We start from the raw sequence: 24,224 nt of genomic DNA, 5'->3' as shown, positions 1-24,224 counted from the left end.
TCTCCAGTCACCTCCCATGGGGTGAATATGGGGATGGGTCAAATGCAGAAGATAATATCACCACACCTAGTGTGTGTGTGAATATCATTAAAACTTTAGCTTTAACTTTAAATGTTTTTTCATATAAAACATAAAAATCAGCAAACTGACAGCAGTATTCTCGAACTTTAACAACGGAAGAGGATTTTCAAGCTCCCACTTCTTCTTGGCACTATTACAGGATACAGAATGGGCTGCGCTATACGTAAGAGTGTTTTAAAATAAGAACGCTCTCTTGGATAATTTTCAGGCTTTCAGTTACAAGCATGCCTGGCATTACAGGAGTTGGCATAGCAAATGTCAACGTGAACACTGTTAGAGCCGACAAAAACATCCGGTCTTACTCCTTGCATGGCAGCTCCCATTGTCAGTGTGTGAATGTGCGTGTGAATGGGTGAATGTGGAAATACTGTCAAAGCGCTTTGGGCTCCTTAAAAAGGGGTAGAAAAGCCCTATACAAGTACAACCCATTTACCATTACTCGCTAGCATTAGATTATAACTAGAGATTGACAACCATGGAAAGTAAGAACATGTGTGTGTGAAAGACAATGCTGAGAAAAAGAAGATGATGATATTCATTAAATTAAAAGATATCACTCATCAAAAACATGACAAAGCGTGTCGACAAAATGGCAAAATGCCCTTTTTTTGCTAGTCTGCGCCACATTAAAGCAGAATGAGTCCAATACCAGACAAGAATGTTAAACTAATATGGAAATGGCCGACATTTATCCATTAAAAATATGGAGAAGCTGCAGATGGTGTGTTTGATGGAGTAGCAGCTGTTGGAGATACCGTAGAAGTTTACTCTCCAAGGTAAATACTATTCATTCTTAAGACTAAAAACTATTGTAGTTGTTTGCATAGTTTTTTGCAATATTTCCTATCTAAAAGTTAGGTTTTTTTCTTTTTTTAAAAATTATGTTGCATATGTGTGCTGTTTTTAAAACAGTTTCAATTCATTACAATGGGAGACGTTTCTTTGAGATACAAGTGTTTTGAGTTAAGAGCTCTGTCACAGAACAAATTCAGCTCGATACTGCTGTATTGGTTTACCAAGTGTGACGATATGGGAATGTCATTATTTTAGTTTAGTTTATTATTTCTTCGGTCAGAGGTCACCAAAATAAACAAACAGTTTTACAGAAACAAACAGTTGTACATTCATAAATGGACAATGTTACAGACCGGAAGGGTTTAGGCTGAAGTTGAGCACTTATTTTGCCTAACCCTATAAACAATCTGAAAAACAAGATGAGCTTCCTAGAAATATAATATTTTCTTTACACAACATAAACACTGTTGAAATATATACACAGTAAACACATGTTAAATATCCCTGTACACATGTTGGTTAAACATTTGTACCAGTAATATACTATATACAAGTGATTATACTTGCATTATTACATATATTGCACATTTAGTTTTGTAATTAACATTGATCATTCAAGAGTGATATATTTTTCTTGTTCGACACGCAAAGTGTTTTGTTGTGTCCAAACACACCTATCATCATACATGCAGCAAACGCTAAGGAGAAAAGAAGTCACCTCGTGATGTAGAAGGCCGAGCAGTTCCAGCGGGCTGTGTGTTGGCGGAACTCCCGGGGGACTGCGAAGCTGTGCCCTCAGATGGGGTTTCCTGACTGGATAGGGGGGTCTCCTCCACAGGGCAGATTATGAACCATCTTTTTCCCGTGTGAAGAACTGCAATACAAGTTGGCACCTTTTTACCATAACCCAACATGAGAATTAGGAAGATGTTCTGAAGGGCAGAGGAGCTTCACCATTCTGTTGGTAAACAGGCTGGGATGCTCCGGACTGTGTTGTCTAAAAAAAAAAAAAAGATGCAACGTTTAAACCAGGGGTGTCAAACATAAGGCCCGCAGGCCGGATCAGGCCCATGAACAGGTTTTATCCGGCCCGCGGGATGAGTTTGCTAAGTCCAAAAATTAGACAACATTTTGGAATGAAAGAAACAGCTGTTTTAAATGTGTCTACTAGATGTCACTTTAGCAACTTTTTGTATCTTTGTACAAACCCCGTTTCCATATGAGTTGGAAAATTGTGTTAGATGTAAATATAAACGGAATACAATGATTTGCAAATCATTTTCAACCCATATTCAGTTGAATATGCTACAAAGACAACATATTTGATGTTCAAACTGATAAATATTTTTTGTTGTTGCAAATAATCATTAAATTTTGAATTTGTTGCCAGCAACACGTGACAAAGAAGTTGGAAAAAGTGGTGATAAATACTGATAAAGTTTAGAAATTCTCATCAAACACTTATTTGGAACGTCCCACAGGTGTGCAGTAGAGATGCGCGGTTTGCGGTCACGACCGCGGAGTCCGCGGATAAACCGTGGGTCGGGCGGGTGACATGACGAAAAAATAGATTTTAAATAGATTCGGGCGGTTGGCGGTTGAACCAATTCGGAAATATATATTGTAATAACCCCAGGAATGTAGGCTCATAAAACTTCTTCGTTTGTCTTGTCTTTATTGCACAAGATGTAATACAACCACACATCAGCTCTCATGTCTCTAATGCTTTTCCCGGGACAACGCAAACTCTCACTTCCTGTCGATAACGTCACTTCCCTATCTCTCCCGGATGTTTCACCCCCCAGCCAAAGTCATTGGCTAACACCCTGTAGCCAGCTGCTAGCTACATTATACATAGTTAAATGTTATGTTGAAGAGGTTCATTTAGCCTACTGACGTGTATTTATAAATGGTTGATTTATATAGACTAGTAAGGTAAAGTGTTGTACCTGACAACTCTTGATGGTACAATCCATCTATCACGTCACAGACAACGTCACGCTAACATCACGTGACACCTCTGATGAAGGATGCATAAGAAAGGTAGCCCAAACTTGTCAGGTACAACACTTTACCTTACTAACCTAAAGAAATCAACCATTTATAAATAGTTAAATGTTGTTACCCACATACGAAAGACGAGCAGCACTCTTTGAAAAAGTATGTGGGCATACTTTTATTTTGAAGTGTCTCGTTTGGTCTGTCGACGGATGTAAGGAAGCTACTTCCGGGTATGGCCAACGAGGTATTTGTCATTTGTTGGTATTTTACTTGGTAAAATGTTTGATCCACATGCTGTGCATGTTATTATTTTTACGTTTGTAATGTGCTTAATTTATTACAGTTTTCACGGTGAATTTGAAGGAAAAGGAAGCCTTCAAATAAATCAGTTCAAGAAAGCCATCGTGTCTGTGCTATTTGGAGGGAGTTACACTTTCTAACCTCACTAATGCCTTGCATCGTCTATATTAGATATATAACAACAGGCGGGTGGCGGGCGGGTGTGGCTTTGATAAAATGTTGGTTCGGGTGGGTGGCGGGTGGATGACGACTTTTGTGATGCGGTTTCGGATCATATAATTGCCTATCCGCGCATCTCTAGTGTGCAGGCTAATTGGGAACAGGTGGGTGCCATGATTGGGTATAAAAACAGCCTCCAAAAAATGCTCAGTCTTTCACAAGAAAGGATGGGGCGAGGTACACCCCTTTGTCCACAACTGCGTGAGCAAATAGTCAAACAGTTTAAGACAATGTTTCTCAAAGTGCAATTGCAAGAAACTTAGGGATTTCAACATCTTCGGTCCATAATATCATCAAAAGGTTCAGAGAATCTGGAGAAATCACTCCACGTAAGCGGCACAGACGGAAACCAACATTGAATGACCGTGACCTTCGATCCCTCAGACGGCACTGTATCAAAAAACCGACATCAATCTCTAAAGGATATCACCACATGGGCTCAGGAACACTTCAGAAAACCACTGTCACTAAATACAGTTTGTCGCTACATCTGTAAGTGCAAGTTAAAGCTCTACTATGCAAGGCGAAAGCCATTTATCAACAACATCCAGAAACGGCGCCGGTTTCTCTGGGCCCAAGATCATCTAAGATGGACTGATGGAAAGTGGAAAAGTGTTCTGCGGTCTGACGAGTCCACATTTCAAATTGTTTTGTAAATATTTGACATTGTGTCATCCTGACCAAAGGGAAGCAAACCATCCAGACTGTTATTGACGCAAATTTCAAAAGCCAACATCTGTGATAGTATGGGGGTGCATTAGTGCACAAGGCATGGGTAACTTACACATCAGTGAATGCACCATTAATGCTGAAAGGTACATACAGGTTTTGGAACAACATACTGTATGCTCCCATCTAAGCGCCATCTTTTTCATGGACGCCCCTGCTTATTTCAGCAAAACAATGCCAAGCCACATTCATCACGTGTTACAACAGCGTGGCTTCGTAAAAAAAAAAGAGTGTGGGTACTTTCCTGGCCTGCCTGCAGTCCAGACCTGTCTCCCATCGAAAATGTGTGGCGCATTATGAAGCGTAAAATACGACAGCGGAGACCAAGGAGTGTTGAACGACTGAAGCTCTACATAAAACCAGAATGGGAAAGAATTCCACTTTCAAAGTTTCGACAATTAGTTTCCTCAGTTCCCAAACTTTTATTGAGTATTGTTAAAAGAAAATGTGATGTAACACAGTGGTGAACATGCCCTTTCCCAACTACTTTGGCACGTGTTGCAGCCATGAAATTCTAAGTTAATTATCATTTGCAAAAAAAAAAAATTTGGTTTATGAGTTTGAACATCAAATATCTTGTCTTTGTAGTGCATTCAACTGAATATGGGTTGAAAAGGATTTGCAAATCATTGTATTCCGTTTGTATTTACATCCAACACAATTTCCCAACTCATATGGAAACGGGGATTGTAGATGATGCTACACATGTAAAAATTAATAATAAACCAGAGCAACCAATCGAGGAAAATGAGCAAACTACATAATAAACATCCTGTAATTTGATTTTGATGTTATTTTTTTACCTTGGTAGATTGAAAATTAACACCAATGAGTAGACTGTTGCTGCTTCTTGATCATAGCGCTGCTTTCGATACCATCAATCATAATATTTTATTAGAGCGTATCAAAACACGAATTGGTATGTCAGACTTAGCCTTGTCTTGGTTTAACTCTTATCTTACTGACAGGATGCAGTGTGTCTCCCATAACAATGTGACCTCGGACTATGTTAAGGTAACGTGCGGAGTTCCACAGGGTCCGGTTCTTGGCCCTGCAATCTTCAGCATCTACATACTGCCGCTAGGTGACATCATACGCACCTATAGTGTTACCGTTCACTGTTATGCTGATGACACCCAACTCGACATGCCCCCAAGGCTTACAAACACACCGGATTGTAGTCAGCTGGAGGCGTGTTTTAATAAAATTAAACAATTGATGTCCCGCTAACTTTTCGAAAATCAACACTAAGAAAACGGAAATGTTGATTATCGGTCCTGCTAGAAACCGACCTCTATTTAATAATACCACTTTAACATTTGACAACCAAACAATCACACAAGACGACTCGGTAAAGAATCTGGGTATTACCTTCGACCAAACTCTCTTGTTTGAGTCACACATCAAGAGTGTTACTAAAATGACCTTCTTTCATCTCCGTAATATCGCAAACATTTGCTCCATTCTGTCCACTAAAGACGCTGAGATCATTATCCATGCGTTTGTTACGTCTCGTCTTGATTACTGTAACGTAGGGGTGTAACGGTACACAACATTTTCGGTTCGGTACGTACCTCGGTTCAGAGGTCACGGTTCGATTCATTTTCGGTACAGTAAGAAAAAAACAAAATATACATTTTTTGATTACTTATTTAACGAATTTGCTAAATCTTCCACCAAAAAGAATTTTCTTAATGGAACATTTGATGTGAAGTAATCGGAAACTTGGATAGATCAATAATTCATAATAACATTGATTTTGATTCAATATTACATTTTAACCAATGATAGTTTGAAAAAAAAAAACACAGCTTTGTTTTATTAGTAAACGTTGCAAGTTTTTCTAAATTAAATTTAGCCTTTAAGATTTTTTATTTCACTTTTGTTTATGTTTTTGTTTATTTTAATAGTTTTTATAGAATGTGCCGTGGGCCTTTAAAACATTAGCTTTGTGCTGCAAATAGCCTCCGGGGGACACTTTTGAAACCCCTGCTATAGATAATAAAAAAAAAAATCTGATTAATCAAAGGATTAAAAAGTAGAGCCTGGCGACGCATGCGCGTTTATCATAACTTTCATAACCCCTCCAAGGTTTCTCATTGTAGCCCATTGGGTTGAGTTTTTCCTTGCCCCGATGTGGGATCTGAGCCAAGGATGTCATTGTGGCTTGTGCAGCCCTTTGAGACACTTGTGATTTAGGGTTATATAAATAAACTTTGATTGATTGATTGACTGATGAACATTATTACATAATTTATGCAGAAAGTACAAATAACAATAAATAAAGATACAGTACTATCAACCGCAACATGTTAGTGTAAAAAAAAAAAAAAAAAAAACATTATGATGTGTATATTTTCAGAATGTGCTTGTTCTATTTTCAAACAAAGAAAACAATCTAAAGTTGTCTTTATTTTTAAGTTATCGTGCCGTGATTTTACCAGTTCGGCTCACTTGGGAGCAGATTTTTCTCCATGGGGCCCCCGATCTAAAATGAGTTTGACACCCCAGCTTTAAACTGCTATGGTTTCAGTTAGAGATGTCCGATGATATCGGACTGCTTTAAGATAAATGCTTTAAGATGTAATATCGGAAATTATCGGTATTAGTTTCAAAATTATCGGTATCGGTTTCAAAAAGTTAAATTTCATGACTTTTTAAAACACTGCAGCGTACACGGACATAGGGAGAAGAACAGAGCGCCTATAAACCTTAAAACCACTGCCTTTGCGTGCCAGCCCAATCACATAATATCTGCTGCTTTTCACACACAAGTGAATTCATAGCATACTTGGTCAATAGACATACAGGTCACACTACGGGTGGCCGTATAAACAACTTTAACACTGTTACAAATTTGCGCCATACTATCGCAACTGTCTATCACCTGTATGTCCCCGTTCACTTACAGTGCACAGACGCCAGCAATGTTGATTCTGGAAGACGGCGTGGCGCAGTGGGAGAGTGGCCGTGCGCAACCCGGGGGTCCCTGGTTCAAATCCCACCTAGCACCAACCTCGTCACGTCCGTTGTGTCCTGAGCAAGACACTTCACCCTTGCTCCTGATGGGTGCTGGTTGGCGCCTTGCATGGCAGCTCCCTCCATCAGTGTGTGAATGTGTGTGTGAATGGGTAAATGTGGAAGTAGTGTCAAAGCGCTTTGAATACCTTGAAGGTAGAAAAGCGCTATACAAGTACAACCCATTTATCATTTAAAGCCTCTAGCAGATTTGGTACAGCATGGCAACATAAGCTAACTGAATTCTGATTGGATACAAACTAAAACTAAAAACAGCGCTGGAACGAGCATAACATGACATGAAGAGAATATGAACAATTTTAGATATTTAGGGAAAGCAAATTTTACAATAATTTTATCTTTAATTATGATCATGATTTTTGGTTATGTTAGGCCAGCAGAGAAGGCCTTGCTGGCCCTGACGGCACACCACTGATTTATACATATACAAATATATACCGATATATGTATATATATATTTTTTCTGTTTTGTTTGTTTTTGTTTCATTCGGGCTGTCAAAGTTAACGCGATAATAAGGTGTTAACTATAAATTTCTATAACGGCACACATGTTTTTAACGGGCGATTAATGTGATCACTTTCATTTTGACACTCAGGCCGTGCCGTAGTGGGGAAAACGTGGTCTCAGTTTACTTGTTACTGATAAGCGACAAGCGAGCAGATATGGACAAAAGAAAGTCTACCTTACGGAAATATCAGGTTCAAAGCCATGGCAAGTGGTTCTACCGAAAAAAAAGGACGACATCCATGCAGCAAAGGTCTTCTGCGCGTGGTGTGGTGTATTAGAGCAATTTGTCAGTGCTCGTTGGAATCAGTCATTGTAATCACGTTTGCCACCAGGGGCCATGTTTTTGCTATTTACACTATGTTGCCAAAAGTATTTGGCCACCCATTCAAATGATGAGAATCAGGTGCTCTAAACACTTGGCCCGGTGCATAAAATCAAGCACTCAGGCATGGAGACTGTTTCTACAAACAATTGTGAAAGAATGGGCCGCTCTCAGTGATTTCCAACGTGGAACTGTCATAGGATGCCACCTGTGCAACAAATCCAGTCGTGAAATGTCCTCACTCCTGAATGTTCCAATGTCAACTTTATTATAAGAAAAATGAAGAGTTTGGGAATAACAGCAAGTCAGCCGCCAAGTGGTAGGGCACGTAAACTGACAGAGAGGGGTCAGCGGATGCTGAAGCGCATAGTGCAAAGACTTTCTGCACAGTCAGTTGCTACAGAGCTCCAGACATCATGTGACCTTCCAATTAGCCCATGTACAGTACGCAGAGAGCTTCATGGAATGGGTGTCTATGGCCGAGCAGCTTCATCAGAGCCATACATCACCAAGTCCAATGCAAAGCGTGGGATGCAGTGGTGTAAAGCACGTTGCCACTGGACTCTAGAGCAGTGGAGACGCCTTTTTTGGACTGATGAGTCATGCTTTTCCATCTGGCAATCTGATGGACCAGTCTGGGTTTGGAGTGTGCCAGGAGAACGGTACATTTCGGACTGCATTGTGCCGAGTGTCAAATTTGGTGGAAGAGGAATTATGGTGTGGGTTGTTTTTTTTTCCAGGAGTTGGGCTTGGCCCCTTAGTTCCAGTAAAAGGAACTTTGAATGCTCCAGGATACCAACACATTTTGGACAATTCCATGGGATGGCAGGAACTTCAAGGTCAAATGTGAGTAAAGCCAGGTGGCCAAATACTTTTGGCAGTATAAAGTGTATGTGTGACTGGTCAATGTTAGAGGCCGACAGTAAAGGATTAGACCTTCCCTCTGTGTCGAGTTATCTCTGTGTGTATTAATAATATAAACCCCAGTGTTGCTATAAAAAAAAAAGTTAAAGTGCCAATGATTGGCACACACACGAGGTGTGGCGAAATTATTCTCTGCATTTGACCCATCACCCTTGAACACCCCCTGGGAGGTGAGGGAAGAAATGAGCCGCAGCGGTGGCTACGCCCGGGAATCATTTTTGGTGATTTAACCCCCAATTCCAACCCTTGATAGTAAATGCCAAGCAGGGAGGTAATGGGTCCCATTTTTATAAGCACACAAGACTTGAAAATACTGTACAACATGGTGTCAAAAGTGCATGCAGCTTGAACCAATGAAAACACCGCCAGTAAGCTAACTGTTAGAATAATTGTTTCTAAGTTATCACATAAATTTTGTGTTACATTGACTGTCCGGTGAGAAGCAAAAGCTGCCTTTGAAACCTACCAAGAGTAAGGCTCGTAAAAGTCCACTGTGTAGGGGGGACGCAACATGAAGGTTTTTCTGTGTATCTTTTATGTATGGTAATCAACAGAAAGATAATATTTGAATCCAAGGACTACAAATCGGAGAGAAGGCAAGATCTGCCCAATTTCCAGACAACCTCTTTTTGAACCTCCTTTTTGAACCGTTTTACGAACCTCTCATTTGAACCGACCTTTTCTGTGAACTGTTTACAACCTTTTCTGTGAACTGTTTACGACCTTTTCTGTGAACTGTTTACGACCTTTGTCCTTTAGAAACAGCTATGACAATGTGGTGAGGAAAGGTCCAAATAATTGGCAGAACGTAATGACACTGTACAAGGGTACAGATGTCCAAGCGTCTCTCCTCAATTGAGCCAAATTGAATTCTGTCTCTGTTAAATTATTTGCTTCTTGTCTTGTTTAATAGATGTCATCAGACAATTAGATTGAAGCTGTCGCTAGCTAACAAGTAACGCATGAAGCAGCTCAAGCCACTGTAGATGGACGCTCAATACAGTAGAAGGTAAGCAGTCATTCTAGCAGCACAGAGTAATTTTTCAACCTTCATAAAATATTTTTGCAGCCAGAAGTTGACCACACGTAGAGGGCGGCTCGATCCATAAATTGGTGGTGTATGTTGTACACCAGCGTTAATTGTTGTCACTATGAAACAGTGCTATATAACCGGTGGTCCGTGGGCCCCATCGAGCCCGCCATAGGTTTTCATTTGGCCTGCTAAAATTAACCTAAATAGCTTTAATGAGTCATTGAAACCCAGGTTTATCATGTATGCAGTACTTCCGCCACCCCACAGGGGGCAACAGTGAGGCATATGTGTCACAATGAAGCAGTAGTGGGGTATGCTGAAGACTATTAATTCTACCCTGAAGAAAAATCAAAATAAATTGTAAAAATCTGACTTTTAACAACGACTGGAAAAGAATATATAAATGTTCTGCCCGAGTAAATTGCTTCCTGTTGGACCTTTCAAGCAGCAACAACAGTAGAAATCCAATCTAAGCTTCATCACAAAACTTGGTCAAATCTTTGTACATAGATATTGTGCATAAATATATTTAGTTTGTTTTGAATTGAAATTGCTGACTTTGTAAACCATCCATCCACTTTCTACCGTGTCTTTTGCATTTGTTCTTTTTTTGTTGTTTTTTTGTCTAAGAGTAACCCTGGTGATCAAAGCTTGTTTAATACATTTAGCCCCAAATTTGACCAGTAGAGGACAATACTGATACACCTTAGGTTTCGTTGTGATGAGTCACATACAGTGTGTGCAATGTTTCAAGTGGATGTTGTTTAATTTGCATAAACACTTGTAGTTTATTGTGTGAATGTAATAACACTAAACCTTCAATTTTATTTATGTAAACTACACAATAGACATTATTCATTTAAAATACAAAAATAATGTAATAATTTTTCAATGTTTATTTTAGGTTAATAATTTTAGTCCTACAAACCTATTTGAAGGAAGAAGTATAGAGAAATAAAACTGATTAAGGAAAATAATTAAAAAAGAAAGAACCATAATGCTCAAAACTTCTGGAGCTTCTGTTTCTTCATGCTGGTAACAAGCTGCACACACTGGAAACAAGTAGCGAGGGCACAATAATGAATTTAATGCAATGCAGTGTGAAAGCCAATGTGTTTACTTTGTGTTTATTTAGCAAATGTCCCAGAATCCGTCAATAATTTTTACCAGGTCACAGGAAAGCTATCTGAAGTAACTAGCGTAATTGTGAGGGGAAGCTGCATAGTCATTCCTGCTGATATGAGAGAGGTGATGTTAGATAGAATTCACCAAGGCCTAAAAAAGTGTAGAGAAAGAGCACTTCAGTCAATTTGGCGGCCCAAAACGGGACGTGACATCATAAACAAAGTGTAATAGTGTTCATTTTTTATGGAAATTTGAAACACACACAGAAAAGAGCCGTTAATGCAGGCTTTTGACAATGTTGGAACCTTTCCTGCCAAGGGCTGACCTTTAAAAACCCATTCTTGCTTTCATCAGCTCTGGACTGGACTACTGTAATGCCCTCTAAAATGGAATAAATCAGTCACTCCTCCACGAACTCCAGTGAGTACAAAATGCAGCTGCTCGCCTCCTCACTAATGCTCCAAAACATGTGCATATTACCCCGATTCTCTTTGCTCTCCATTGGCTCAAAGTATGTTTTAGAATATATTTTAAAATCCTTATTTTTGTTATTAGGGCCATCAATGCTCTGGCACCAGCATACTTGGCTGATATTTTAACTGTTCGTCACTCAGCAAGGAATCTGTGCTCATCTTTAAACAATCTTTGAAAGTATCAGGGACTAGGGTTAAAAAATGGAGTGACCGTTCTTTTTCCGCATCCACACCCAAGTTAAGGAACTCTCTCCCACCTGAATTGCGAGCCATCATGGAGCTAGAAGCTTTTAAATCTCAACTTCAAACATAGTTTTTTAAATTGTTTTTTAACAAACAATTAACATATGTATTAATTACTGTTTTGTGTTGTGGTATTACTTGCTTTTAAGTAATGTGTCCTGTATAGTACTTTGTGCACTAATGTGATGTTGAAAGGTGCTATACAAATAAATCTTGATTGATTGATTGATTGATTGATTGATGGATAATGCCAACTTAAATTCCATAAAAGCATTGGCAGAAAGTTACAGTAGATTTATGTGAGCTATACTTTTTAAAGTTTCTTGTATTCAGACAATATTTTCGGTATATTAGATCAGTGGTTCTCAACCTTTTTTCAGTGGTGTACCCCCTGTGAACATTTTTTTTAATTCAAGTACCCCTTAATCAGAGCAAAGCATTTTTGGTTGAAAAAAAAGAGATAAAGAAGTAAAATACAGCACTATGTCATCAGTTTCTGATTTATTCAATTGTATAACATTGCAAAATACTGCTCATTTGTAGTGAACTTTCTTGAACTACATGTATGTGGAAAAAAGATATAAAAATAACAAAAAACTTGTTGAAAAATAAACAAGTGATTCAATGTAAATAAAGATTTCTACACATAGAAGTAATCATCAACTTAAAGTGCCCTCTTTGGGTATTGTAATAGAGATTCATCTGGATTTATCAACTTAATTCTAAACATTTCTTCACAAAAAAATAAATCTTTAACATCAATATTTATGGAACATGTCCACAAAAAAATCTAGCTGTCAGCACTGAATATTGCATTGTTGCATTTCTTTTCACAGTTTATGAACTTACATTCATATTTTGTTGAAGTATTATTCAATAAATATATTTATAAAGGATTTTTGAATTGTTGCTATTCTTACAATATTTTTTTTTAAATTCTCACGTACCCCTTGGCATACCTTCAAGTACCTCCAGGGGTACGCGTACCTCCATTTGAGTACCACTGTATTAGATGTAATTTTTACCTGACCTGCAGTCTTCTTCAGAAGGGTCACATGACTACTGTGACGTGTTGCCTATCATGTCACAGTACCAGTAACCACATATCTAGTATTAAAAGATTACAGTTCAGTACAGATTGGTGTCCTGTCGCATTGTGTTGTGCATTATAAACTCAAAAGTCATTCAGGTGCTGACGCAGAAGGTAGCTTACGGCGAATGCTGTATCATGCCGTAGCAAGGCCATGTGTTACTATGCTAGAAAAACAGTACTTCAGTGTTCGCTGTTACAAGGACAATGTCACAGAACGTAAATTAAGTATTGCTTGCTGTTTTTGGATGCATTTTCAGAGGAATTTAGAGGCAGAATGGATTGATCCCATTAGCTGCATTGCTAGCCACCTAGAACAGGCCGATTATTCCAAATTAGAATGGGAAAAAGAATCAACCTTTTGTCTTGTCTTTCAAAAGGATTGCGAAAGATAAATAACATATTAAAGAAAGTGCAGTTCCCCTTTGAGAGCTTAGCGCCACAGTGATTGGTAGTGTGCCAGGGATTATGGAAGAACCCCATGAAAAACAAGTCGCCTCCTTATTTGCGTCATGTAAATTCACGGACATTACCGAGACCAAGAGTGATATCAGTATGTGATAAATGCCAGAGTGTCTAGGTCTATATTTTTCTTTTTGCAATTTTGTTCTTGTTATTGTTAATGTTTACAAATGCAAGGAATAATTCCCTTGACACTGAAGGACTTTGAGGCCGATTGCAGCTGAGATAGGCTTCAGCGACCCCCCGCAACCCCAAAAGGGACAAGCAGTAGAAAATGGATGGATGGATGATTTAGAAGAGTAACAGTTAGTAGTTTTGGATTTGTTTTAGCTTTTGTGTACCATTGACTTTGTTTTGCTCCAACCAATGTATGTAATAACGGACAATAAGGAACTAGTTTTGTTGTGTGGATATTAGTAAACCGTCAATAACATTCACCATAGATAAATGGAAAAATGTACAGTTAATACATGTGATCGGTATCGGTAAATCTTACTCATGGGTCATCGGAATCGGCAGCATAAATCCCTGATCGGAACATCCATAATTTTTGCCTTTTTCTTTTAAGATGTAAGACGCAAGTTAGATATGTTTATTTGTGAGGATCCCATAAAAAACACCATGTATTCACAAGCTCTCAGTTTTGACTATGAAAGTTCTCAATTGAAGACAGCCCTAATAATAACTAAGCCACATATTGGTCTCATTATTGTCACTTCCTGTCTCTCCCTCCTTCCCAATGTGCAAAACAACTATAGGAATAAAAGTAAGGAATTTGTTGTTTTTTTAAATGTATGTTTCATTTAATCTAATGTTGTCGAACGATGATTTACTTAGATTGATCACATGATTAATCACAGTAAATTATTTCCTTGCATATTTAAATTAACTTTAACATTTACCTCTTCCACGTGTCCATCAGAATTCTTGCCTATTTGGGGACTACAACTTAGAGTGGGCACCTTCTCGCCCTCTGTGTCGTCATTTAACACGTCTTCCGCTTTATCCACGATGTCCTTCAGCTGGTCAATAAAGATTTCTTTCTCTAACGGAAGGATGAAGCCGTTCTCCACCTGTGGTCAAACAAAATGTTGAGAAGCAGCATCAAATATGTCCCTGCTTGAACTTACCATGTATGTGGCAATTTCCTCAGGAGCATCTCCGTCTAGATCGAATTTAAACGTCACCATTTTGTGATTATGAGTCTCTAGCTGACATTCGACCATCTTGTCACCTGTTTTGCACACCTGTGAGGATAGAAGCCATAGTTAAAAACCAGGAATATGTATGTGCGGGTGGAGATACCCACATTAAGCATGCTCAGTTTGGGTTTGCTGGTCTTTTCCTGCCGAGAGCGCGTGCGTGCTGACTTCCGATGGTGCTTCCGATGTTTTCCTTCCCCTTTGCCTCCGCTGGCCAAGCTGTCGTAGCTGTCACTTGCTTCCTTGCCGGATGCCACATCAGAAAAGGGGCTAGAGATCACAAATTTTGCAGGTTATTATAAATACTCATGTTTTGTCAGAGTGGAGATAGTTGTTATACACACACCTGTCATAGGCATTGCTTGGCAATGATATTGGTTTGTCCAGAAACACTTCCTGAAGAGAAAAAAACTAAACCAATTCTATATGGGAATAGTAACATACAATTCAACAAAAAAGTAAAAAGCAGCAGCATAAATAAAACATTATAAAGATAACATTCTTTTTCCATAACACTACTGTATACAGTATATTAGAGATGCGCGGATAGGCAATTATATCATCCACCCGCCGTCCACCCGAACCAACATTTTATCAGAACCGCAACCGCCCGCCCGATATTATATATCCGGAGTCGGAGGCCTTTACCACTAAAAGAGGTAGTTTGACCCGTGTCACAAAGTAAAGAAGATAATGGGAGCCGCTAACATTCTCGCGAATATCCGGTGGTGATCAGTCAGATAACGGGAATAAGGGTGTGCTGTGAAGCCATTGCCTTTGACACATTCAACAACATGTACGAACCGTTTGCCAGTCCAGCAACATGCTGTATGCAGCATTACACTAACACACGTACAAGATTGATAGGCATTCTGGGTGATACAGAGTACACTAATGGTTGTGATATAAACAATTTTAACACTCTTACTAATATGCGCCACACTGTGAAGCCACACCAAACAAGAATGACAAACACATTTCTGGAGAACATCCTCACAGTAACACAACATAAACGCAACACAACATATACCCCGAATCTTTTGCATCCATGACACTTCGGGGGGTTGGGGTTTGCTGCTAGGGGGGTGTATAATATAGTAAGGAAGTGTCACGGATGCAAAGGATTCTGCGTATTTGTTGTGTTGCGTTTATGTTGTGTTACTGTGAGGATGTTCTCCCAAAATGTGTTGGTCATTCTTGTTTGGTGTGGCTTCACAGCGTGGCGCATATTAGTAAGAGTGTTAAGATTGTTTATATCACAACCATTAGTGTACTCTGTATCACCCAGTATGCCTTGCAGTCGTGTGCGTGTGTCAGTGGAAGCCACATACAACATATTGCTGGACTTGCAAGTAAATTGTACATGTTGTAAAAGGCGTCAAAGGCAAAGGCTTCATAGCACGCCCTAATTCTTATTAACTGGGTGTCTGCCGGCAGACGTATTTGAGAATGTTTACGTCAACTAATGCTTTGCTTTGTGACACGGGTCCAAAATGGCTCTTTGAACGGTAAAAGTTACCGATCTCTGAACTATGTCTATCATATATTTCCAGATGGTTCAACCGCCACCCGCCCGAATCTATTTAAAATCTATTTTTTCGTCATGTCACCCGCCCGACCCGCGGACTCCGCGGGTGAGACCGCAAACCGTGCATCTCTACAGTATATACAGGTGAGTGGATCGATCCAAATATCGCTCTTATCAATACCAGGGTGGTATCAATCCTGGTGTTATGAAAATTATCTTTTTCAGTTCTCTTTTAAGTGTTTTTTCACAAGTATCCGGTTTTTTTTTTTTGTTGAATTGTTTTGTTTACTAACGTGGGGGCTAAAAGACAAAACGTTTGAATGAGAGCCAAGAGTAGTTTTTGTTTTCATTACTTATTTTATGGGCATACTTTTATTAATTTAAGGAGTGCCCCGATCTGACATTAATACCGGTCCAGTTTCAGAAAAAGTAGTAGTACTGTCCTATTATGTATTTTATTATTGTATTATCTGTCCTATTTTGTATCTTATTTGTCTATTTTATGTCCTATTGTTTGTTAATTGTTGTATTACATGTCCTTATGTGTATTATAGTAATGTATTGTATGTTCTATTGTGCATTATAATTGATTGTCTTATTGCGCATTAAATGATTGTGTTATATGTTCTGTTGTGCGTTTTATTGTTGAATTATGTCTTATTGTGTGTTACATTACTGTATTGTATGTTCAATGGTGTGTTATATTATTGTATTGTATGTTCAATGGTGTGTTATATTATTGTATTATGTCAACTGAGTGTTGTATCATTGAATTACTGTAAATGTCCTAGTGTGCATTTTATTATTGTATTATATTTCCTATCGTTAATTGTTGTATTATATGTCCTCTTGTGTATTATATACTGTATTATATGTCCTATTGTGTATCATACTATTGTATTATTTGTCCTATCATATACAAATTGTATTATATGTCCTATTGTGTATTATACTATTGTATGATTTGTCCTATTTTGTATAATTTAAATCATTGTATTATACTCTATGTCCTACTGGGTATAATTATATCATCGTATTATATGTTTAGTGTTTGAGGACCAACAAATTAAAAGGGAACTGCACTTTTTTTTTTTTTAATTCCCTATCATTTACAATTACTATGAGAGATAAGCGCACGTCTTTTTTTTTTTTTTTTTTAGAATTCTAAAGATAAAAAAAAACACTTGCAAAATGCTGCTAATGGTGGTCCCCTAAGTTGCCTTGAAGCTGTTTTGGGTTGGGCCCCCTGGATGGCTGGGGCCGTACTTTGGTTCCCGCACACATTGGGAGACAAATATATTGTACATATAAATTCACATACATACTCACATACACACAATTATTTATACATATATTAACACATACTTATATTCATTAATTAATGCATAACTACATATGCGCACACATTAGTATTTACCTACATACATAGGTACTTACGCTCCCACATACATACACAAACTCAGTACATAAATAACACTCACAGCATGCACATTCACTGTAAGAACATTCATATACACGATATAAGTCACGATCTACAGTTTACATACACTTGTAAAGAACATAATATCTTTCCAATAATTTCTACAACTCTTTTGTTTTTTGTGATAGAATGATTGGAGCACATACTTGTTGGTCACAAAAAACATTCATGAAATTTGGTTCTTTTATGCATTTATTATGGGTCTACTGAACATGTGACCAAATCTGCTGGGTCAAAAGTATACATACAGCAATGTTAATATTTAGTTACATGTCCCTTGGCAAGTTTTACTGCAATAAGGCGCTTTTGGTAGCCATCCACAAGCTTCTGGCAAGCTTCTGGTTGAATTTTTGACCACTCCTTTTGACAAAATTGGTGCAGTTCAGCTAAATGTGTTGGTTTTCTGACATAAACTTGTTTCTTCAGCATTGTCCACACGTTTAAGTCAGGATTTTGAGAAGGTCATTATAAAACCTTATTTCTAGCCTGATTAGGCCATTCCTTTACCACTTTGGACATGTGTTTGGGGTCATTGTCCTGCTGGAACACCCAACTGCGCCCAAGACCCAACCTCCGGGCTGATGATTTTATGTTGTCCTGAAGAATTTGGAGGTAAGCCTCCTTTTTCCTTGTTCCATTTACTCTCTGTAAAGCACCAGTTCCATTGGCAGCAAAACAGGCCCAGAGCATAATACTACCGCCACCATGCTTGACAGTAGGGGTGGTGTTCCTTGGATTAATGGCCTCACCTTTTGTCCTCCAAACATATAGTTTGGGATTTTGGCCAAACAGCTTAATTTTTGTTTCATCTGACAACAGAACTTTCCTCCAGAAGGTCTTATCTTTGTCCATGTGATGTCAGATGAAAGAAAAATGTAGCTGTTTGACCACAATACCCAGCAATGTTTGGAGGAGAAAAGGTGAGGCCTTTAATCCCAGGAACACCACCCGTACCATCAAGCATGCACCAATTTTGTCAAGAGGAGTGGTCAAAAATCAACCAGAAGCTTGCCAGAAGCTGGTGGATGGCTACCAAAAGCGCCTTATTGCAGTGAAACTTTCCAAGGGACATGTAACCAAATATTAACATTGCTTTATGTATACTTTTGACCCAGCAAATTTGGTCACATTTTCAGTAGACCCATAATAAATTCATAAAAAAACAAACTTCATGAATGTTTTTTGTGACCAACAAGTATGTGCTCCAATCACTCTATGACGAAAAATAAGAGTTGTAGAAATTATTGGAAACTTAAGACAGCCATGATATATGTTCTTTACAAGTGTATGTAAACTATTGATCGAGACTGTACACATTCTGTACATATGCAAGCACATATGCATACATACTTTCATGCATATAATCACGTTTCATCAAACATATTTTAAAGTTTTTCCCCTAACTGGGAAAGTAGATAAAACTTGGCACACTGACAAAGCTTAACCTATTGTTACTATAACAATCTACAAGGATAATACAGTTCGCTTCTCTTTGTTCCATCCTTTTATCTGCTTTCTTTTTTAATTCAAGTTATCATTACATACATGTGTTGTTGCAACTGAAATAATTGTATTGTTGATAATAGAGGTAATTATTGTTATTATTAATTATCAATAGTTCTATTTCTATTGGTATTTTTATTGCTCCATTTTAGTGTGATAATGTTCATTATCATTTCAGGATTAAAAATATTTAGTTCACTAACTTATATATATATATATATATATATATATATATATATATATATATATATATATATATATATATATATATATATATATATATATATATATATATATATATATATATATATATATATATATATATATAATGTTGTAACAAACACCTTCATAACAATATGTAATATGTACAATGTACAGTATTTTGGTCATTTTAAACATTACTGGAACTTATTTCCTGGGAGCATAAAAGTGCACTTCCGACTTACGGCAACAAATGTGTGTTTCCTACTTGCCAAAACAAATGCGTGTTTTGTCTAATCATTACAGACTTCGTAGTAGACAATGAAAATGACTGTTTTTGTACAATGAGGATTCTAAACCTTATCTTTTTTAAGCTGGATGAACTGCTGGTTATAGAAGCCAGGAAGGGAGGGTGAAACAAACAGAAATGTGTGCTTCTGCTGCACTGAGTGGTGCACAATTGTTAACTATTGATGGAAAGACTTTTTGTATCTAGTGAGGAGGACAATGTTCAAAGAAACTGCTTCGCAAACTATTTGCATTAACAAACTCTCCAGTAGTATAATCTTTTTTCCACTTACCCAAAATCCATCCATCCATCCATCCTAAAATAGAAAAAAACTTTCCTGGCCAGCTTGACCAAACGGACAATTGTCAATCAAGTAAGTCACTATAATATTGGTCATGATACATGTAGCACATCCTGCTTGTTATTACAACTACAGTACATACACTGTCAAGCTGGCTGCCTACAAACAAAATACCAAATGTGGGCTAATACTTTACAACTGTAATATGATTGTTAATGTTTTTCAGTCCGTAACAATTGGTGCCTTATCGCATTGTGTTGTGCATTATAAACTGAAACGGGTTCTGTGCTGGCATAAAACCTAGCTTATCACTTGCTGTAGTTAGCTTCTACAGCTAATACCGTAGCATTCCAATGTCTTACTACACTACAAAAAGGGTTTCTCAGTGTTTGCTCTTACAATAACGATGTCGCTACAGAAGTTCCTTCTCCATAAATTCAGATTTAAAGAGATTAGGTTTTGAATCCTAATATTCCAAGAATAGTAGTTACCAAATCTGCCATGATGAGAAGACACACATGGGTTTTGTATCAGGAAGGGGTTATTACCAGAAGTCAAACATGCGCTGCTATGGAAACAGAAATAAATGTGCCAAAGAATTAGTTCTGGCAATGGTTAAAATGACCCAAATAAGGTAAATATTGAATACAGTATATTACATAATGTTATGAACGTGTCTGTTACTACATTATATATACACTTACAGTGTGTATACAAAACGTTGATGGAGGTTTTTAAAATTGTTTTAGAGAGCTTTGAGGGCTACAACGGCGACTCCCATTTGGCGCATTTTTCAAGCACTTTTTATAATTTTTAAAATCCTTAAAAAAAAGAAAAGAAAAAAAGACAAAAATTAAAGGACGTGTGTTTTTGTCTCTCATAATGAATGTGATTGATGGACAAAATTCCCCAAAAAAGGCAAAATAATTACTCAATCTAAAGTAGTTACCGTATTTTCGGACTATAAGTCGCAGTTTTTTTCATAGTTTGGCCGGGGGTGCGACTTATACTTAAGAACGACTTATGTGTGAAATTATTAACACATTACCGAAAAATATCAAAAATTATTATTTAGCTCATTCATGTAAGAGACTAGACGTATAAGATTTCATGGGATTTAGCGATTAGGAGTGACAGATTGTTTGGTAAACGTAAAGCATGTTCTATATGTTATAGTTATTTGATTGACTCTTACCATAATATGTTACGTTAACATACCAGGCACCTTCTCAGTTGGTTATTTATGTGTCATATAACATACACTTATTCAGCCCTTTGTTCACTATTCTTTATTTAATTTAAATTGCCTTTCAAATGTCTATTCTTGGTGTTGGGTTTTATCAATTAAATTTCCCCAAAATATGCGACTTATACTCCAGTGCGATTTATACTCTGAAAAATACTGTAAGTAAAAAGTATAACTATTGGCGTATTTACTTGTCATGGTATAGATACCTACATTTTTAGACCAACATTTCTCAATGTACTCAGCACTAAAAGTGTACTCTAATGTACTGCACACTTGACTCTTTAATACCCTCTGTCTGCTGCTCATACCTCTGTGCAGGGATCTTGCTGTAAAATGCAAGAACTTGATGACGCGTCCTTATTTTGCCAAGTTGCCTGCTGGTTCACACATTCAGATGTCATTGAGACTGCTGGCGCCGGAGCCGGAACAGAAACAGGAGCAGCATGCTGAGCTGGCAACACGACCGAACCCGGTCCAGAGATTTGGGTTTGTCCTCGAGTAAAAGAATCATGAACTGTGATAGTAGACAAGACTTTTGGTGATGCGGAAATCGCTGCGTCGACTGCTATGGCAGTTGCTAATTGAGTAAACACTTGGCCTCCTGGCGCTTGACTTTTTGCCTGGATTAACGCTGGAGTTTGAGTTTCCACCTCCTCTGGAGCTGAAAGCGCTGCCGAGGCGTGAAATGGAGGGGCTACACCTAAGTCTGTGCTGGCGGCAGGAGTTTCTAATTCTGCTCCAGTTCCCCAGGGAGGCATCTGAAGAGTAGAAAGGACAGGTGGAAGTGGGGCCAATAGTTGATTGTGTCCTAAATTCCCCTGTGGAGCTGCAGTCTGCACCTGGAAAAACAGCAATTAGGACAATTGTTGTTGATGTTCATGTTTTTTATTTGTCCATTCAACGTGTCCAAAAATTAGTAGGCAGAAGCAAGAGTTTATTTTATTATGCCCATAGTTAACTTCCTGTGTTTGAATGTTATATTAAAGGGCACCTATGATGATTTTAATCTATATGTATTGGATATGCTTTGGTGTAAAATGTGCATAATTGTTACTACACAGTCACTTTTATACCACGTTTTTTGAGCCTGTCTGCAAGATGGTTGATTCTGGAGGCGTTCCCGGATTACAAATAAAACTTAACCTCACCCTCTTCAAAAGTGTCATTATTTATCTTTTGAAAATGTACACCAGGGATCCCCAAACTACGGCCCGCGGGCCGGATGAGGCCAGCCAGCGTCCAAAATCCGGCCTGCAGGAAGTCCCAAGTCAAAAAAATTATTTTCAAGTTCTAATTACTATTTTTGAAATCTGTCCTTTCTAATCCATTTACCACCACCTTGTTACTCTCTGTGTCTCCTAGCCGCCTAGGCATATCATATTGTCTAAAAATGCATTTTCTCATCAATAATGTAACATTATTGCGCTCACACCGCAGTGTCGGGCGAGCATGCAGCAAGTGCGCACTCTTTTAGTCAATTAGTACACGAAAAATGTTTATATGTATATATATATATATATATATATATATATATATATATATATATATATATATATATATATATATATATCTATATATATATATATATATAGGCGGCCCCCAAGTCCAAAAGTTTGGGGACCCCTGATGAACACTGTTTAAATATGTTTGTTAAACACTGCTTTTTACCAGAAATTGGCAAAAATAAACTTCATTAACATTATATAGATTCACCTAGTCACAAAATCAGGTACACTTGCACACTTGCAAAATTGATTTAGACCAGGGATCCCCAAACTACAGCCAGACAGCGTCCAAATACGGCCCGCTGGAGGTCCCAAGTTAAAAAAAATAAAAAAAAAGAAAGAAGAAGTTGTATTTAATTTGTTTTATTATTGTTATTTTTTTAATAATAAATATGTTACTCTGTGTCTCCTAGCCACTCAGGCAAATCATATTGTCTAAAAATGCATTTAACCAACGATAACGTGACATCGCTCTCGCGGCAAGTGCGCTCTTTCAGTCAATTAGTGCACTAGTAAAATATATATACATATATATATACATATGTATATATATATACATATGTATATATATATATATATATATATATATATATATATATATATATATATATATATAAAACCCCGTTTCCATATGAGTTGGGAAATTTAAACTGAATACGATTTGAAAATCATTTTCAACCCATATTCAATTGAATGCACTACAAAGACAAGATATCTGATGTTCAAACTCATTAACTTATTTTTTTTGCAAATAATAATTAACTTAGAATTTCATGGCTGCAACACATGCCAAAGTAGTTGGGAAAGGGCATGTTCACCACTGTGTTACATCACCTTTTCTTTTAACGACACTCAATAAACGTTTGGGAACTGAGGAAACTAATTGTTGAAGCTTTGAAAGTGGAATTTTTTTACCATTCTTGCTTGATGTACACCATAAGTTGTTCAACAGTCCGGGGTCTTGTTGTCGTATTTTACGCTCCATACTGCGCAACACATTTTCGATGGGAGACAGGTCTGGACTGCAGGCGGGCCAGGAAAGTACCTGCACTCTTTTACTACGAAGCCACGCGGTTGTAACAGGTGGCTTGGCATTGTTTTGCTGAAATAAGCAAGGGCGTCCATGATAACGTTGCTTGGATGACAACATATGTTGCTCCCAAACCTGTATGGACCATTCAGCATTAATGGTGCCTTCACAGATGTGTAAGTTACCCAAGCCTTGGGCACTAATACACCCCCATACCATCACAGATGCTGGATTTTGAACTTTGCGCCAATAATAATCCGGATGTTTTTTTTCCTCTTTGTTCCGGAGGACACCACGTCCACAGTTTCCAAATATAATTTGAAATGTGGACTCGTCAGACCACCGAACACCTTTCCAATGTTGTTCTACAACTGTTCGACAATTTGCTTACAAATTGGGGACCCTCGCCCCATCCTTGTTTGTGAATTACTTAGCATTTCATGGAAGCTGCTTTTATACCCAATCATGGCACCCACCTGTTCTCCATTAGCCTGCACACCTGTGGGATGTTCCAAATGAGTGTTTGGTGAGCATTCCTCAACTTTATCAGTATTTATTGCCACCTTTCCCAACTTCTTTGTCACGTGTTGCT

At 38.0% G+C, this 24,224-nt stretch overlaps 1 protein-coding gene across 4 annotated transcripts in view; it reads right to left on the bottom strand.

Moving 5' to 3' along the window:
* Nucleotides 1-24,224, bottom strand: part of wnk2 (WNK lysine deficient protein kinase 2) — a 139,976-nt gene that overhangs the window by 29,146 nt on the left and 86,606 nt on the right. For all 4 annotated transcript variants that reach the window (XM_061874297.1, XM_061874295.1, XM_061874298.1 and 1 more), the window contains exons 12-18: nt 21,406-21,936; nt 14,893-14,942; nt 14,654-14,816; nt 14,475-14,591; nt 14,247-14,417; nt 1,831-1,873; nt 1,595-1,750 (exon numbers count right to left, since the gene is read on the bottom strand). In XM_061874297.1, the coding sequence (XP_061730281.1) occupies nt 1,595-1,750; nt 1,831-1,873; nt 14,247-14,417; nt 14,475-14,591; nt 14,654-14,816; nt 14,893-14,942; nt 21,406-21,936 (1,231 nt within the window). The remainder of the gene's footprint in view (nt 1-1,594; nt 1,751-1,830; nt 1,874-14,246; nt 14,418-14,474; nt 14,592-14,653; nt 14,817-14,892; nt 14,943-21,405; nt 21,937-24,224) is intronic.

Source organism: Nerophis ophidion, linkage group LG16, assembly GCF_033978795.1.
Source record: "Nerophis ophidion isolate RoL-2023_Sa linkage group LG16, RoL_Noph_v1.0, whole genome shotgun sequence".
Lineage (NCBI taxonomy): Eukaryota > Metazoa > Chordata > Actinopteri > Syngnathiformes > Syngnathidae > Nerophis > Nerophis ophidion.
The sequence above is the reverse complement of the archived record's forward strand: the minus strand, read 5'-3'. Positions and strand labels throughout refer to the sequence as shown.